Source organism: Leucoraja erinacea, chromosome 26 (genome assembly GCF_028641065.1).
Source record: "Leucoraja erinacea ecotype New England chromosome 26, Leri_hhj_1, whole genome shotgun sequence".
Taxonomy (NCBI): domain Eukaryota; kingdom Metazoa; phylum Chordata; class Chondrichthyes; order Rajiformes; family Rajidae; genus Leucoraja; species Leucoraja erinaceus.
In genome coordinates this window covers 8,966,404-8,984,054 of record NC_073402.1, presented here as the reverse complement: position 1 = coordinate 8,984,054, position 17,651 = coordinate 8,966,404, and the positions used below count along the sequence as shown (strand labels likewise).

The following is a 17,651-nucleotide window of genomic DNA, read 5'->3' as shown; positions in this document are numbered from 1 at the left end:
TTCTTGATTAGAATGGGTGTCGAGGGTTATGTGGAGAAGGCAGGAAAATGGAATTAGGTGGCATAGATCAGTCATGATTGAATGGTGGAGTGGTCTCGTTGGGCCGAACGGCCTAATTCTACTATAACTTGTGAATATTCCAAATGCGGTCTATAAAACTGTATCATGACTTCCTGACTCTTATCTTCAATGCCCCAATTGATGATGGCAAGCAAACCATGAACCTTATTTACTACCCTACCTACCTGTATTGCCACTCTCAGATAACTATATTGAATTTCATAGAGCTATGGACTTGGATTTCAGGAATGACGGACTTGGAATGATGGAGCAGGATCGAAAGGCCGAATGGCCGCATCTTGCCCCTGTACCTCATGATCGTTGTTCCAGGTTTGTGCCTATTTGAAATATGCTCCACAAACTCTGAGCAGGTTCCCGTTTACGAGTTGTCTCTCAACCCCCTCCCTCTGGAATGTCCTGGGAACGGATACACTGGGACACGGTGAATGAGCGAAGCTCCCGGCCGCTTCACAATCTCCAGTCGCCTCACCTTACCCCGCCCCCTCCGGCTGGGCACTCCATCCACTCAGCTCCTTGCAAGGATTTGAGTGATTCGGGCTGGTCCGATCTTTCTCCGAGGGTCTCTTGACTGCTTGCCGCAGCCCCGGGGAGAGACGCGTGGATTTGTAACATTTGCCCCTGGTTCAGACGGAGAGACACCACGGCCATGGGCAGCCTCTCTAATGCGTGGTCCCGTCCCGGATCGCTCCGGTTCGCCGTCCTCTTGCAAGTAATCTGCTTGTGCCTAGCCCAAGTAAGTCGAGGGGAAGGGGCACGGGTCAACGCAACAGCTCGGTCACATTCTTAGACTTGTTTGCTTAGAAAGGCAGCTTTTGGTTAAAAGTTAGTGGGACTAAATTCCACTTTTCTGCAGTTTGTTTGCCTCTCTTGGCTGTGTCACTGTTGCTCTCGCCTCTTCAATTCTCTCTGGAGTGTGTCACGGGCAGTCGCAGGTAGAGTCGGTATCTGACAACCAGCGAGGGGAACCCCGCAAATCTGCGGCCACAATTTTGTCCAATTTTAGCCGCAGCCGGGCCAGCTAACAGTCGGAGTGAATGGAGCAGTGAACCCCGATGGGACGGAGCGAGACCGGAGCGAGTCTACAGCGCCAATCCTCCGTCTGCCACCTGCTTTAAATGAAGATTAGCCGGGGGATGTTGAATTCGCTCACTTTGGTGTGGATCGTGTTGTGTTTGTGCGGGTGTGGAGGGCGCGGAGCTCTGGTGTATCAGACGTTAGACTGCGTCCAGCGAACGCGGCTCTCTCCGCGGGCGGAGACCAGGGTCAGTGTGAAGGGAGAGAAGCGGGGCTAGGGCGCTGGGTTAGCGCACTCAACACCCGATCGTCACCTCACTACACCAGCGGGCAAAACCCGCCTAGAACCGTGCACGGAGTTGCCATCGCGTACACACAAGGTGCTGGTTTATACCAAGTGCTGGAGTAACTCAGCAGACCAGGCAGCATCTCTGCAGAACATTCACAGGAGAGGTTTTGGGTTGAAAACATCACCTGTGCATATTATTCTCCAGGGATACTGCCTGACCTGCTGAGTTTGTGCCTGACTTTGTCACTTTGCATCAGCCCCGACTCTCGCGGCGTCCAGTTATCCCTCTCCGATTCTATGCATCGAAGATTTTAAAATGTGAACGTTTCATTAACAGAGGCCCCCGGGCCACGCCGCTGTCTATGTTATGTTATGTTATGTTATGTTTCTGGCTCCATCCTGTTTATTAATGCTCTCTCTTTCACCGGGCAGGGTCCGATAGGGGAACGAGGCGCGGTGGGTTCGCCGGGCGCCGCGGGTATCCCTGGAGCAGACGGAATCGATGTGAGTGTGGACGTGTTGGCGGCGGTGTGTGTGTGTGTACTGAGCGCACTTTGACAAAGAGCCGCTTTGTCCCAGGTGCCAGACCGCGGCAGTTGCACCGACACGGGCGGCAGCCAGAGGGCCCCCTCTCCCGACCCCGGGGCAAGCCACTAAAACCCACTAATGTCACAAGCAAATTATTAGTCCCACTATTCTGAACATTTGAGGCTCGACCATTCTATAGGATGGCGTCCGTTTAAACGGAGGTTTTCAGAATGACCTTAACTGGACTTAAGTAAGTTGGGAGTAAAGGAACTGCAGACGCTGGCATCTTGAGCTAAACACTAAGTGCTGGAGTAACCAAGCGGGCCAGGCAGCATCCGTGGAGGGACGTTTCCAATCGGGAGTTTTATTTAATCGGGGTTATAATTGTAAAATCTAAAGCAAACCGATTAAACCAGTTGAAGGTTTAAGAAGGAACTGCACATGCTGGAAAAATCGAAGGTAGACAAAAATGCTGGAGAAACTCCGCGGGTGAGGCAGCATCTATGAAGCGAATGGATAGATGACGTTTCGGGTCGAGACCTTTCTTCAGACTCAGTTTAAGGTATAACCGAGACGTGCAGAGCGATTTACATAAAGACAGTGGAAAATATAAAGGCAGATGAATATTAGGAAGCAATAGATTAGCAGTAGAATCTTGTGTTAAAACCTGCTCCCTACCCATAACTAACCCGTCTCTAACTTGCTGAGTTCCTCCAGCACTTTGAGTTTTGCTCAACGTTCCAGCATCTGCAGTTCCTTGCGTCTCCTCTTTAACGTGAGGCTGCGAGATAATAACGGGCTGACTGTTTCCCCAAGAAAGGTGTCTTGCGGTGCTGACTGACACATGCGTATTGTTTCTCTCCACAGGGCGAGCCCGGGGCCCCTGGCGCTCCCGGACCTCCGGTAAGTCAATCTCCTTCATTGAACGACGACCGTCCAGCCAGCAGCTGGCCCGACAGAAATACTATTATAACCGTTCCTATTTAAAGTGGGCTAACTTGATTGTCACTTTCCCCTGCGTTTAGGGACCAAAAGGGGACACGGGTGCCGCGGGAGCAGACGGAGCCCAAGGAGACCCAGGCTATGATGTAAGTAGCTTTGAAGTGTGCCATTGGCAGTGTTTAAAGCTGGGAGTTAACAGTGTTTCTCAGAGGCCCGGAGGAAGCCTCTTGTACTTGGGCCTGGGTCAGACGTTATAAATATTTTATTTCCCCTTCCCCATTCCTTTGAAGACACCAGAGTCACAGAATGTGCTGGAACTTGGAAAGAGTCCCATCTCTTGGATTATAAATTCAATTAGCAGTAATACATTTACTCGAAGCCTCGTTAGCTTTGTGCGCAGTGCGTCCGGATTTATTCTGCAGACGTTCCTAGAGTTGTGATGAATCGGATCTACATCCATCCAATGAGTTGAGAAGTTGTGTCCACTCCATGTACCAGATGCCACATGTACCCACGTGAAGCGGTGTACAGCCCATGTACTGTGAATCTGCACTGGCTGCTTCCAATAATGCGGCAACCTGTGAAACGAACCTGTGCTGTGAACTGGTAATCTGCATTGACTGAGAGCCTGCATCGTGTCTGCTTCATAGATTGATTGAAAGATACAGCATGGAAACAGGCCCTTTGGCCCACTGAGCCCACGCTGACCAACGATCACCTGTTCACACGAGTTCCTTTATTTATCCTACTATCTCATAAAATCTAGGGGGAATTTACAGAAGCCAATTAACCTACAACCATGTTTTTGGGATGTGAGAGAAAACTGAAGCATCCGGGGACAACATACAAACTCCACACAGGCAGCATCCAAGATCAGCATCGTACCTGGGTCACTGGTGCTGTGATGCCAACTACATCACTGTGTCATTCCTCGATACACTAAGAAAATGAACTGTGCAGCAGTGAGTTAGGAACCTGTACTGTGTATACTTTGTGTACTGATATTTGAACCATGTACACTAGTGAGTTGAGTGCTGGGAAGTCCAGCAAGCTGAAACGGTGTGTGTATTCCAGATCATGAGAAGCTACAATTCCCAGCCCTGGAAGTGGAGAAGCTGCTTTGTGTAAATAGTGGAGAAAATAAATGCAGTGCGACCCATGTGGTGGGGCACTCGGAATCTCTACATCGAAAGACCTGCGAAACGACTTTGCCTAGGACTGAGAAATGTCCTTCAATTAACTGAAAACCTTCACAGATAATTTGAATGTGGAACCAATGTACCAGGAATGAAAATATATCTCGTGTTTGTCCAGCGGGGTGCAAACCTTCATTGCTGTACTCGTCAAGTAGCAAAAAACAGCACTGTGTTGATCCATAGACAATACAATACCAATACAATACCATTTATAGAGCTGCAAGCCAGCAGTGTGTACAGCCACTAGGCTGCATTTCCACTGTACGTTCAACTGCCAGCCCACAATGTGTACAGCCCATGCACCAAAGTTTTGTATATTTAATATATCAGGATCAGAACTGCCAGTGAACTGTGAAAAAGTCAGCTATGTGCATTCAATGTAAACTGTGCATGATTGATATGCTGAGAATGACAATCTGCACAGTGTACACTCTGTATGCTGAGACATTGCACAGTCGACAACCTAAAACCTAAAAAATGTCCACACTTCATGTGTAAATATGAGAGGCATAGATAGGGTAGACAGTCAGAACTTTTTTTCCCTACAGGATGGAAATATCAAAGATGAGAGGATATAGCTTAAAGGTTGTGAAGGGCAAAATTCAAAGGAGATGTGTAGGGCAAGTGTTTTATGGCTGCCAGTAGTGGTGGTGGTGGATGCAGATATGATGAGGGGGTTTAAGAGGCTTTAGGTAGGTACATGGATGTGCAGCGAATGGAGGGATAAGAATCATATCATGATCAACATGGACATTGTGGGCTGAAGGGCCTGTTCATGTGCTGTACTGTTCTATATCAATAACATATGTACTGTGCCCCAATGAGGAATGATCTTTTGGTGTAGTAAGTTGAACGTGTCAATATCTTTGATGCTGTTGTGTGCCTGCTGTGGACTGGGTTACAAGGTGCCATGTCACTGTGTTTCTTCCCTGAAATTGTGGACCGGCAGGTGGATTTGGATCTTCATGATGCTGGAGGTCTTCATGGTTACAACAGATACAGCCAGCTCCCTTGCCTGCAATCAACAACAGCTCACGGCAAGCTGAGCATTAAATACAGCCTTCCTCTCTGTATTCCAGAGGCCCGTAGCCATTCTGTTTGACCTACAGTGTTCATTTGCTAGATTACTGCTGGTGAAATTAGGGTTATACATCTTCATATTCCTCATGAACTTTGCTACATTGATGATTAGTGAAATAACTACAGAGAATGCAGGAAAGATTCAGCAGGTCGGGCAGCTTCTGTGGCAAGGGATATAATTAGGTTTCAGGTTGATGCCTTGATGAATTAAGACGTTAGAAATACAGTGTTTTTTTAAGCTGCAGGGAAGATGGAGGGTGGAGAGTATCAAAGGAATATCTGTGGTAGGGGGCAACCAAGAAGCCTTGATTGATTTAAGCAGTGGTGGTGCTGGCTAAGAGAGGATGATGAAAGACTATGAGTTGCACATGATATGTCTGGAGGAGATATAGAAGAAGGTGAATGAAAACAGAGAAGGTGAGAGGAAGGATATCAAATGCAAAGTCTGGAGCTATGAGATGTAAATCAATGGAAAACCAAAACACAGCTAATGCTGTAAATCTACAATGAAAAAGGGAAGATTCATCAGGGCAGGAGTTGTCCATAGAAAGAGAAACACAGGTGGCGATCCTTCATCAGCTCTGATACAAACCGAAAAGTCCGATTATACAAAGGTGGATTCAGTGTTGAGTCGAGGATTATAATGGGAAGTTGCAAGATTAGATATTGTTCCTCAAGTTTATTTTGGGCTTTGTTAAAATAACATGAAGGGTCAAAATGGGACTGGGATGAATAGAGAGTTGGCAAATGGAAATACAAGATCACCTTAATGGAGACGTTCGGCAAAGCACCCAACGAGGCAGCATTTGGCTTTTCTATAACTTGAGCCATGATTGGGAGAAGTACATTGAAGCACCATTGAGCAGCACATTGGTGCTGTCTGTGTGGAGTTTGCACATTCTCCCTGTGACTGCCTGAGTTTCCTCCAGCTGCTCCGGTTTCCTCCCACATTTGTAAATTAATCAGTCTTTGTAAAATTGCCCCTGGTGTGTAGCGCCCCCAGAGTTGCTGCGAAAGTGGGATAGCATAGAACAATTGTGAACAGATGATTAATGGTCAGCAAGGACGCAATGGGCAGAAGGGCCTTATTTCATGCTGCATCTTTCAATCAATTGAAAAACTGGAACGCTGAATGGTTGGAATGGAAGTGATAAAAGGGAAAACGTTTCATGTCCTGTGGTTTCTAATCAGCAAAAGCTAAGTGGTTGCTGGTGCAGATGAAAGAATGAACTGGGAGCCATTGAGGCCCCTCAGATTGTTCAGGTTATTATTATTGTCATGTGTACTGAAGTGTAGTGAAAAGCTTTGTTTTGCATTATATCCAAACAAAACAGATTATACAAATATAATCAAGTTAAACTCAAGTACAATAGAAAATGCAATGGGAAGCTACAGCAGACAGAATATAGTTCTCAGCGTGGTAGTGCATCATTTGTGCATAAATATATCCACAATAGCCTATGGAAGGACTGTTCAGAAGCCTAATATACAGAGTGGAAGAAGCTGTTCCTGAGTTTGGCAGTGAACGCTTTCAAGCTTCCATACCTTCAGCCGGACGGAAGCAGGGAGAAGAAAAAAATAATTGGGGTGGGACAAGTCTTTGATTGGCTGCTTTTCCGAGGCAGCATGAAATGCAGAAGGAGTCAATGGTGGGAAGTCTGGCTTGTGTGATGGACTGGGCTACATCGATAACTGTCTGCAATTTCTTGCGGCCTTGCGCACGGCTGTTGCCAAACCAAGATGTTGTGCCACCCCAACAGTATGTTGAGAAGGAGTGATGTTGTGGCATTACGTTGAAGGTGCAGGAGATTAAAGCAGCCATTCCATAGAATATGGAGGCTGGTGCAGATGGCAATAAGGTTGAGAACCACTATTCTTCCCCCGAGTGGAAGGGGTGAAAAATGTGGGAAATAGTTCAAATGCACGAGAGTTCCATCGACCATGGTGAAGAGTTCAGAAAAGAAGAAAAATAGACGCAAAACGCTGGAATAACTCAGCGGGTCAGACAGCATCTCTGGAGAAAAGGAATAGGTGACGTCTTGGGTCGAGACCCTTCTTCAGACTGCCCTCTCAGAAGTACTAATCTAGAATGAGTTGTCATCAGAACAGGTATAGAAGATTGTGGAAGGGGAAGAATGGAGAGCAGTCCTTGCATGAAGGCAGGGTGGGAGGAGTGCAGTCAAGATGGCTGTGGAGTGTGTGGACTGTGATGATGTATTGCAGAGAGACAAAGTGTTGGTCACTTGCCAGGTTTTGTCCCACCCCCACCTCTGTTTTCCAACTTTCTCCCTTACTTCTACAATCAATCTGAAGAAAGGTCCTGACCCAAAGCGTTGTCTGTCCATTGACTACTCAGATGCTGCCTGTTCCGCTTAGTTCTTCCAGTACTTTTCTCAAGATTCCAGCATCTGCAGTTCCTATTCTTTCTGTTGAGAATTGTGTTGTACTGAAGTTAACAATTCGATAGTTTGAGAGTGTTAAGGGCCCAAAATAATTTAATTCATGGTTACAACTGATCCAGACCCGGACATATACCTGTATAGAATATTTTCGAGGCCATAGTGAAAGAGCAAGGGGACAAAGTGAATAATGATTTCATTTAACCTACAGAATGAGGGGGTTTGAAAGCCAACCCTACGACACACAGAATCTGAATGGGTTTGATGTGATGCCAATGTTCTTTTGAAGCAAAGGAGATCATGTGATAGAGAGGAAGTCAAAGAGTGAATCATAAAGAGAGAAGAGGAAGATTGTAATGTGAAGCTAGATGGAGTGATGCGGATGGGGGGGGAGAATGGTACAGGATTTAAAGGGAAATGGGAAATAGGGAACTCGGAGATGGAAGGGGCTGGAAAATTAGTGTAACGAGGAGGGGAAAGGAACAGGGTGAGGGGGATGGTGGGAGAAATGTGGTGTGCAACTGGGGGGTGGGGGGAGATGAAGAGAAGGGTGTGTTGGGCCAGTATTACTTTACTGTTCATACCATTGGGCTGTAGACAACCCAAGCGGAATATGTGATGCTGCTCCTTTTGGTTTGAAAGATTTGGAGAAATTCCTGGCAGTAAATCCAACTTTGGACAATCAAGAGCTGTTTCCATTATTTATTCATTCACAGAAGTTGAACATTGCTTCTGATGCCCTGTTTGTTGTCAATGCCTGTGCTGAACATGATGCCAAGATGGACTGATCTCAGCTGCCACGCATGATCCATATCCCTCCATTGACAGTGCCTAACAAAAGTCATTTAAACGCCACTATCTTGTCTGCCTCCACCTCCACCCCAAGTAGCACGTTCCAGGCACCCATTATCCTCTGTGTAAAAAAAACTTGCACCGCGCATCCCCTTTAAACTTTGCCCCTCTCACCTCTAGTCTTTGACATTTCCACCCTGGGGGAAAGGTTTCTGATTGTGTACCGTACCTATGCCTCTTATAATTTTATATAGGTTTCCAGTCTCCCCTCAACCTCTAATGATCCAGAGAAAACAATCTGAGTTTGTCAGACCTCACCTTGTACCTAATATCCCCCATAATCCAGGCAGCATTCTGGTCAACATCTTCTGCATCCACACCCTTCTTGTAATGGGACGGCCAGAACTCCAAGTGTGAATGGGCTGTCGGGCTGTAGAACATGAGCCTTTAGTCGAGTGGCGGGGGGGGTGGGGAAATGACAACTTAAACACTCATTCATGTTCAGACACATTGTTGGGATTTTGACAGTTCGGGATCAAGGATGTGGGAAATGACAACCTTAAAACACTCACTTCAGAATAGAATAGAATAGAATTGTTTCTTTATTTCATTGTAACATGGGGATCAAGGATGTAAAATGTCAAAGGTGCATTCAAACATTTCTAAGGGCCTCCACGTTAATAAAGATAAGCAAATAAATAAATATCACAGACAAAGCACGCATACACACCCAACCCTCCATCCTTCTGTCGATTTCACCGTTACCACAGTCCCTTATATATGTCTGTATAGACTGTATAGAGAAGTTGCTCTACTCAACAGCCAAAAATCTGTAGCCTTCCTTTGATCTGGTATTTTGTTGGTTCACGTGCTTGATCAATGGTGTTTTATCATTAATGTTTTATTATTATTAATGTTTAGTGTTTTCTGAGTCATTCGTAACTGTCACTGTATGTCATGTAGTTACCTGTGGGCGGAGCACCACGGCAAATTCCTTGTATGTGAATACTTGGCCAATAAACTTACTTACTTTGGGATGATATTCTGAAAGCCTATCAGATTACTCAACGCTTCTGTCTTAACTCTTACCTTCCTTTGTCCATCTCGCAGGGTTTAGAAGGTCCAAAGGGAGAACCTGGAGTTCCTGGAAGATCTGGTCCGAAGGTAAGTCCTGCATTTTATATTGTGAGAGAGCAGAGATGAAATATCTTGATGCAAGCTGTGGAGGTGATATCCTATACAGACATAGAGCAACATAGCAGGGACTTGATTGAAAGGGAATGAGGATTTAGGATCATAACTAACAAATCTAGTTGCTAGGATTGTTGCTACAACTTTCTGATTTGGCATATTCTCCTGATGTAATAGACTCCAGCGTCTCTGAGCCACATGAAGACTTGGTAATCATAGTGTTCCATGAAATGGTAACATCCGCAGTTTTGATTCTATATGTATGTATATACAGATATGAATGTAGTTCTGAGGTACTGGCCTGTCAGACTGTGAGGGAACAGGAAGCTCCTGGGGGTTATGGTCAGATGTAGGTCCTTATGATACTAGCCCTACGGGCAGAATGGGTTCAGTGATGATTACAGGCGGCTCCACACTTTCCAGAGAAAGCTAGTGAGGAAAATGGTCTCTTCATGCCAGTGAGACCCAACAGGGTGAATAACTCCAGGCATATGAAGAGATTTCAGAAGCTGAGTTTGATGAGGCACGATGAATTGCGACATTCGGTGTGTGTGCAGGTCTTTACATTTGATGGCTTTAAACACATGACATGTACACTCCCCGTCTCAATGTCTTTGGTGATCATTGGGGCTCTGCATCTCTGTTGGCCCCCCCACCCTATCTTCTGCCCCTGCTGATGATCAACCATGATCCTATTGAACTGTGATAGAATTGACATGAGGGCCGAATGGCCTACTTCTATTCCTCTGTGTCACTGTTAACCTCAAGTACAACAAGAGGGTTGCCTGAGTTGGAGCTGTTTGGGGGGGCTTGCTTTCTCCCTCCCCTTTACTCCCTCCATCACTCTTTTCTGGAGTTCTGTCTTGGATGTAAACCTCTATCCATATTCCCGGTAACAATCATTTGGAGATGTCTCTGATTCTGACAGAATCTCCTCCCTCTTTGGCCAGTGGAATGCATGCACTGTCCATAGTTAACTCATTGCATCTATAGCTCCATGTCCATTTGCAACCCCGCCCTGCCCAGTTACATGGGCTCTTGTGCAGGAGGTCAGGTGTGGTGGAGGAAGCAGATGACCCAGCTTGACCGAGCAGGTCGGAGGGTACGCAATGTGTTGGTCACGTGATGAGTGGGTGGTTGGATCAGTGGGGGAGGAAGGACATGTTGAAACATCCCACCTCATCGAGACATCATAATAAATTATAATTATTAACAGTTTATAACCCTAAAACTGTAATTATCAGGATATTTGACAGAAGCAGGCTGGCAGAAAAATTATCAGATGAGTCCATGTTAAAGATGATGGCCCAGTGAGTTAATATACCATCCTTCCTTTTCTGTGGATTATATTTAAACACTTTATTCACTGGGGATGGGAAGTGTAGTGTCTCTGCAGATCAAGGAAGGGCAGTTAATAGAAGATCTAATATGGAAGGCAGTAAACTCTTAACTAATGGCAATGTCTGCTCCAACAATGTTATTAACAATGTTATTATCATGCCACACAATACACTCAGTCCTTAAAGGTGCTCTCACACTTGGTTCAACGGTGCTTCATTGTCACGTACCAAGATACAGTGGAATTCTTTGTTTTGCATACGAATCAGTAAAATCATATTATGACTCAGCACAATCGTAATTAAGTAAAGTGCAGCAATTTTAGTAAGAATAGCAGACCATTGAGGCAGTAAACAAAGGGTCACCATCTTTCCAGTGTTATATAGTGCTCTCAAGTATCCAGTTCTTAAAACATATCAAGTTTTAACTTGGCCTTAAAGGTCCATTGTCCTGGGCCGCTGTTGCAGGGGTCGGCTTGGCCTGGCAATGCTGTCAGTATCTGCCGCCGTGTCTGGTCCGACCTCTCGTCCGACCTCTGTGGGTCATCCACCAGCACCTGATCCACACGACCCACCCCGGCTGCTGTAGAACCTCTACAAACTCCACTCCATGTAGACACTACACTGCTTGCTTTGACAATATGTAGTAAATCCATATGCGCAATCCACATTTACAGTTGAGGTAATAATATGTATGAACTCGCACAACAAATTCATTATTTAGCAAAACACAAAGTGCTGCAGGAACTCAGCGGGTCAATCAGCATCTGTGGAGGGAATAAGATAGGTGACATTTTGGGTCAGGACTTTTTTCAAAGTCTGAAAATTAATTAATTAGAAAGCACATGCAATTTTTTATACATCGGATTAATAATAAATTGGTTTCATCTCTTATTCTTCTCAACACTACATCCGTTCACTGTTTGTGCCATGTCCTATGGATCACTCCCCTGATAAACCTGAGACACACTCTGCCGCACACAATAATTTCTTCAATGTAATTATCTCCACAGCTGAAAATACAATGCTTTACATATTCATGAATACCATCTTTTAGGTGTCCTCTGACTGTAAACATCAAAGTATGCACATTAAACTGACCACAAAGTGAATCATTCTAGTCAGTAACTGCAGAGATCACATATATTGTATTTGAAGCATTTCTGGATATCATGAACGCAAGCACAACCATATCTACTTTGAAGGCTAGGTTTCTCTGCTCCAATACCACGCTACACACTAACTTCCCATCCTCTGCTCTCACTTTGCACACTCGTCTCTTCTACTGCTTTTGGCCCATCTTTAATTCTCTTAACTTTGCTACTAGAGTTTTGAGTCCAATTTGCCAGGCTTTTTCCACACTAAATTAGTATTGGTATTGGTTTATTATTGTAAACGTGTTCCAATAGACAATGGACAATAGGTGCAGGAGTAGGCCATTCGGCCCTTCGAGCCAGCACCGTTCCAAGATACAGTGAAATGTTTTCTTTGCATGTTATCCAGTCAAATCATATTATTCATGAATACAGTCAAGTCATGCACAAGTACAACACGTAGGGCAACGAGAAAAAATCCAGAGTGAGGGAAATAATGCTACATCATTGTAGCGTTACAGTAACAAAGATATATAAGCTAAGGAACATGCAGCATTTGAATCTCTCCACTGCCATCCTGCCAATGAAGACAGGTTTGTGGATCGTCAGCTTTCTCTTCCTGAAGTCAGCATTGAGCTCCTTGATCTTGTCAGCATTGAGAGCAACATTGTTGTTCTGACAGCATTCGATTAGATTATGGATCTCTCTCCGGTACTCTGACATGTAGCTACCTGTTATTCTTTCATCAGTGGTGGTATCAGCAGTGAATTTAAAGATGGCATTGGAGCTGTCTGTCTATATAGTCATAAGTGTAGAGAGAAAGCAGAGCAGAGGGTTGCGCACATAGCCTTGATGGTTATCAATGAAGACATGTTGTTTGCTAATTCGTACTGATTGGGGTCTGCCAATGTGGAAGTCGAGGATCGAGTTGCGTAGAGGCGAGCAGTTTGGGATGATGATGACGTTGAAGGCTAAGCTGAAGGTGATGAACACCATCTGACATACATGTTACTATTATCTAAGTGGCCCAATGCCATCGTGATTGCATCCTCTGTTGATTTGTTGTGACAGTCGGAGAATTGTAGTGGGTCAAGGTCATTACTGGGTGTCCAGTGTCTAAATAAAGTTGGCTTGTGTTCCTGATTGGAAACTGGGATCTCAGTGAGAAGAATCCCCCCCTCCCCCCCCCCTTGTCTGTCACAAATCCAGTGATCCCTACAAAAGGCTTATAAAAATGTTCTAACATGATGGTCTCCAGCAGAGTTGCTGTCTCATCGGTACTGCCTATGTGAGGTTTGCATGTTCTCCCTATGACCGCGTGGATTTCCTACGTGTGTTCCGGTTTCCTCCCACATCCCAAAAACATGCGGGTTTGTAGGTTAATTTCCCTCTGTAATTTGCCCCTAGTGTGTATTCGGGGTTAATGAGAAAGTGAAGTAACATAGAATTAGTGTGAACTGGTCATCAACGGTCAGTGTGGACTTGGTGGGCCGAAGGGCCAGTTTACAATGCAATCTCTCTAAAGTAAACTAGTTTAGAGAAAACTTTAGTTGGAATGTTTGGCTTTGAAATAAGCATGCTGATGGGTGTTGTTATCTGCTTGGTCTGTCCACTTCAGGCGGAGGTGTAGTGTGCTGAGCAATCCTGTGCCCAAATTCATCCCCAGCCAGTGAATGGGTATGAGCATCAGTGTGGATGCAGAGTATTATCTGTGTTGAAGTGTATCTTGAAACTAACATCATGGAGGATGGTGTTTGTGCTGTGTGTGTAAATGTCTGATGTGTGGGCATGTGAGTGTGCCTGCGTGTGTGTTTATGCATGTGTATGAGTGCGTGTGTTGTGTATCATGTGCTAGAGTGTATGTGTGTGTGCGCATGTCAGTTTGGAATATACACCTTTATGATGATTTAACACTGAATAATGTTACGACAATTTAAGTTAAGTTGGATTGCATGTTAATAACAATGAGGTTGTATTTGTATTTCAATGAAGACCTAAATATGGCTAGAGTAATTAATGGAAATGAAGTTGGAGTGGGTATTATTGAGGATGTGAGAGTTAATCATTGTGAGGAGTGACTATTCATTACTGTTACATGAGACTGGTCTGTGTCAATAACAGTGGTGTACTGTATGTATAAAAGAGTGAGTATGGAGTTTGCCTGTGACTGACAGAATGAGGAAAGTGCCAGTGAAGAATGGCACAGAGAGGGGCAGTGTTTTAGTGGGGAAACCAACTTTCTGTTGAAGATATTGTATAGGTTTATGGCCGCGTGTACCGATATAGTAAAAAAACATTGTTTTGCATATTATCCAAGCAGATCACACCATACATGATTGCATCAGGTAATGCAAATGAGGAAATAGTCCATTCAAGCGTCTGATAACAGTGGGGAAGAAGCTGTTCTTGCATCTGCTGGGGCAGGATTTCAAACTTTTGTGTCTTCTGCTTGATGGGAGGATGAAAAGAGGGACTGACCGAGCTGTGAGTGCTCCGTGATTATGATGTCTGCTTTCCCAAGGCAGTCGATAGGGAGGTGGATGGTTTGTGTGTTGGATTGGGCTGCTCTCTCAAACTTCTTGCAGCCTTAGACAAATCGGTTGCAATACCTAACTGTGAGGTATCCAATTAGGATATCTTCTATGGTGTATCTTTAGAAGTCGGCAATACTCATTGCCGAATTTCATTAGCCTTCTGGGAATTCAAGTTCCACATGTGAGTGTTGGTCAATATTGAGCGGGGACTTTTAGGCAGTCTGTGTTAAGGAAGGAATGTATCGTCTTCCTGTGCAGCTGAAATGGGCATTGAGATCGAGGCTTATGTTTGTTTTTGAAAATTAAGTTAACCTTACAGTTAGTGTAGGAACCTTACACCCTACCCGTGGCAATGTCTGAAAGGGGTCATTCATCCTTCACTGCCAGCAATCCCAGCAGCCATGGTTGAAGCGAATGTTTTACTCAGCCAGTTATTTACGGGCTGTGTGGTCATGAGTGGGAGAGGGCGGGTGGGCATGGAACGGCTGTGAGTTGGGAGGTGTTAGTCTAACCAGTCAGAACTAGTTGTATCATGGTGAAACGACAGCCTACTAGTCAGTGCAAGGAATTCCTGTCTGCCAAGGCCATTGATAGAAATGCATCGTGGCTTGGTTTGGGAACAGCACTGCTCAGGACCGCTAGAAATTGCAGAGAGTTGTGGATGTAGCCCAGTCCAACACACAGATTAGACTCAAGCCCCCCCAACACCCACTCCATCTCCACTTCCCGCTGCCTCGGGAAAGCAGCCAACATAGTCATGGACCATTTTCACCCAGGTCATTCCTTCTTCTCCCCTCTTCCGTCCAGCAGAAGATACAAAATCTTGAAAGCACATACCACCAGATTCAGGAACTGCTTCTTCCCCACTGTTATAAGACTACTAAATGATCCTCTCACAAGCTGGGGTACAGTCCTGATCTGCCAACCAAGCTCATTGTGGACTTTGCACTTGTTTTAACAATACTTAGCACTCAAGGCTGTATTCTGCTCTCTGGTGTTTTTCTCTTTGCTCTTCCTGTTGTGCTTGTATAAGGCTTGTTTGTACTCTTGTGTAGCATGATTTCAGGATAGTACGCAAACAAAGCTTTTGAATGTATTGGTTCCAGATGACAATAATAAACCAACATCAATGGCCTGACTCGGAAACCAACTCTAATCTATACATCATACTGGAGAGGATTTATTATTTTAGATAAATTAGACAGTAAAGGTTTAAATCCAAACTAACATTGTTTGCTAGGGTTTCCTCTGTTAATGCCCCTGCAGTGTCAGCTGTAACTAGTTGGTGATATTCTGAACATGAAGCACATGGTTCAGTGTCTACCCTAGTGACATGACCACAATGGCCTTGACTCTCCAGTCAATGGCAGGTAAACTTAGACAGACACCCCCCACCCCATTGGAGCGGTCAACAGGAGGGAATTGAGGCAAAGTGTCCTTTTTTGTGTTTTACACTTGTTCGAGAAATACACATCATGTTCGAAGAGGCTGACGGGTATTCATGGAGGCAGATAGAAGAATGACATTTAAGAGGCCTTTAGATGGGCACATGGATACGCAGGGAATGGAGGGATTTGGATCACATTCAGGCAGAGGAGATTAGTTTAACTATGATCTTCCCATTATTTTGAATAAAAGAAGGCACACCAGCGAGAGTATCAGATAGAAGTTGTGTTAATTTTTAAAAATTATTTTAGCAAACATTTAAAAATACTACTGTAACTCGAGGATTTGCCCCCAAAACTAAATGGAATACTTGTGCTTTTTTTTAACATTTAAATGTGTTTAAAAGTAGGTGGAATTTTTCCAGACTTTAATATTTCTTATATATTTAACTTTGTTATTTTTCTAAAGATTTGAGAACCCTTTAAATATTTCCAAATGGTTTTCACAGTGCACAGTGGTGCAGCGGTCGAGCTGCTGCCTCAGAGCGCCACAGACCCAGGTGCAATCCTGACCTCGGCTGCTGTCTGTGTGGAGTTTGCACGTTCTCCCTGTTTCCTCCCAAAGCTCCAGTTTCCTCTCGCATTCCAGTTGCATGCAGGGTTGTAAGTTAATCAGCCTCTGTATATTGCCCCTAGTTTGTTGGATGCGAAAGTAGGATTACATAGAACTATTGTGAATGGGTGATCGGTGGTTAGCATGGACTTGGTGGGCTGAAGTGTCTGTTTCCAGGCTGTATTTCTGAATTCTAAAGAATTTGTGCGGTCCACCAACCATCTCTTTTCACTAATCCTACCCGTTTATTTTAATCTCCCCTCATTCTCATGCACAACTCCCCCCCCCGCCCCCCTCAAATTAATCAGACAGCTTTGCTGTTTTACTCAATTCTCCCAGTAAAACAGCTGTGCCCCAGAAATTATCAGAGCGTATAAATGAAGCTTTTCTGTTGCTGACTAATTAATAACAAATGGACCTACAGTCCCAGCGTGAAGTTAACACTGATTCACTTGACATGTTGGTATATTAGCCTCGATATTAACCTTGCAATAGCCAAAATGTATTCCCTGGAGAACAGCATGTGGCCTACTCTAATGAGGCTCTGATCAACATTCCTTGCATAAAACCCTGATTCCGCATGTCTGATTCAATCAGCAATTAGTGAGAGTAACCATGCTTAACCCTTCATGGCTCGCATTCACCAACTGATCATTCCTCTGAATGTCCCGGTGCATTCCTCAGAGGCTCTGAATATTCCCACATGCCCATTTTTCCTCTTTCACCCATCCACTCTGTGTTAAGAACAAGGCATATTCTGGAGCCAGGAGCAGTCTCCCAGGACCCACTCTCTCTGCCAGTCTACTGATGTTCCAAACCCAAGCTTGGTGGATCTAAATCTCTTCCAAATGTACCTTCAGCCTCTCATCTTGGCATTAAAGGATGCTCTTTCACATTTGTTCCACAATAGAGATTCCTGTAATACCTACACTGGTGATTTTTAATTCAGGTCTAACTCGGAGATTAGTGTGGATACCAAGCAGTAACCAGTGCAGACACAAGGAACTGCAAATGCCGGAATCTTTAGTGTTGGAGGAGCTCAGCGGGTCAAGGTGCATCTGTACAGGGAGTGGATGGATGATATTTCAGGTCGGGACCCTTCTTCAGACTGATGAACATGGCGAGATCTCCTCAAAGTATGACTACCTTGAAGAGGTTCTCCCTAACTGCAGTTGC

The 17,651-nt window shown here is 44.8% G+C and overlaps 1 protein-coding gene across 1 annotated transcript in view; it reads left to right on the top strand.

Annotated features, from left to right (window-relative positions):
• Positions 1 to 550: 550 nt before the first annotated feature.
• Positions 551 to 17,651, top strand: part of col9a2 (procollagen, type IX, alpha 2) — a 78,731-nt gene continuing 61,630 nt past the window's right edge. Inside the window, exons 1-5 of the mRNA XM_055656112.1 lie at positions 551 to 814; positions 1,817 to 1,888; positions 2,780 to 2,815; positions 2,938 to 3,000; positions 9,432 to 9,485. Of these exons, the coding sequence (XP_055512087.1) occupies positions 728 to 814; positions 1,817 to 1,888; positions 2,780 to 2,815; positions 2,938 to 3,000; positions 9,432 to 9,485 (312 nt within the window). The 5' untranslated portion in view covers positions 551 to 727. The remainder of the gene's footprint in view (positions 815 to 1,816; positions 1,889 to 2,779; positions 2,816 to 2,937; positions 3,001 to 9,431; positions 9,486 to 17,651) is intronic.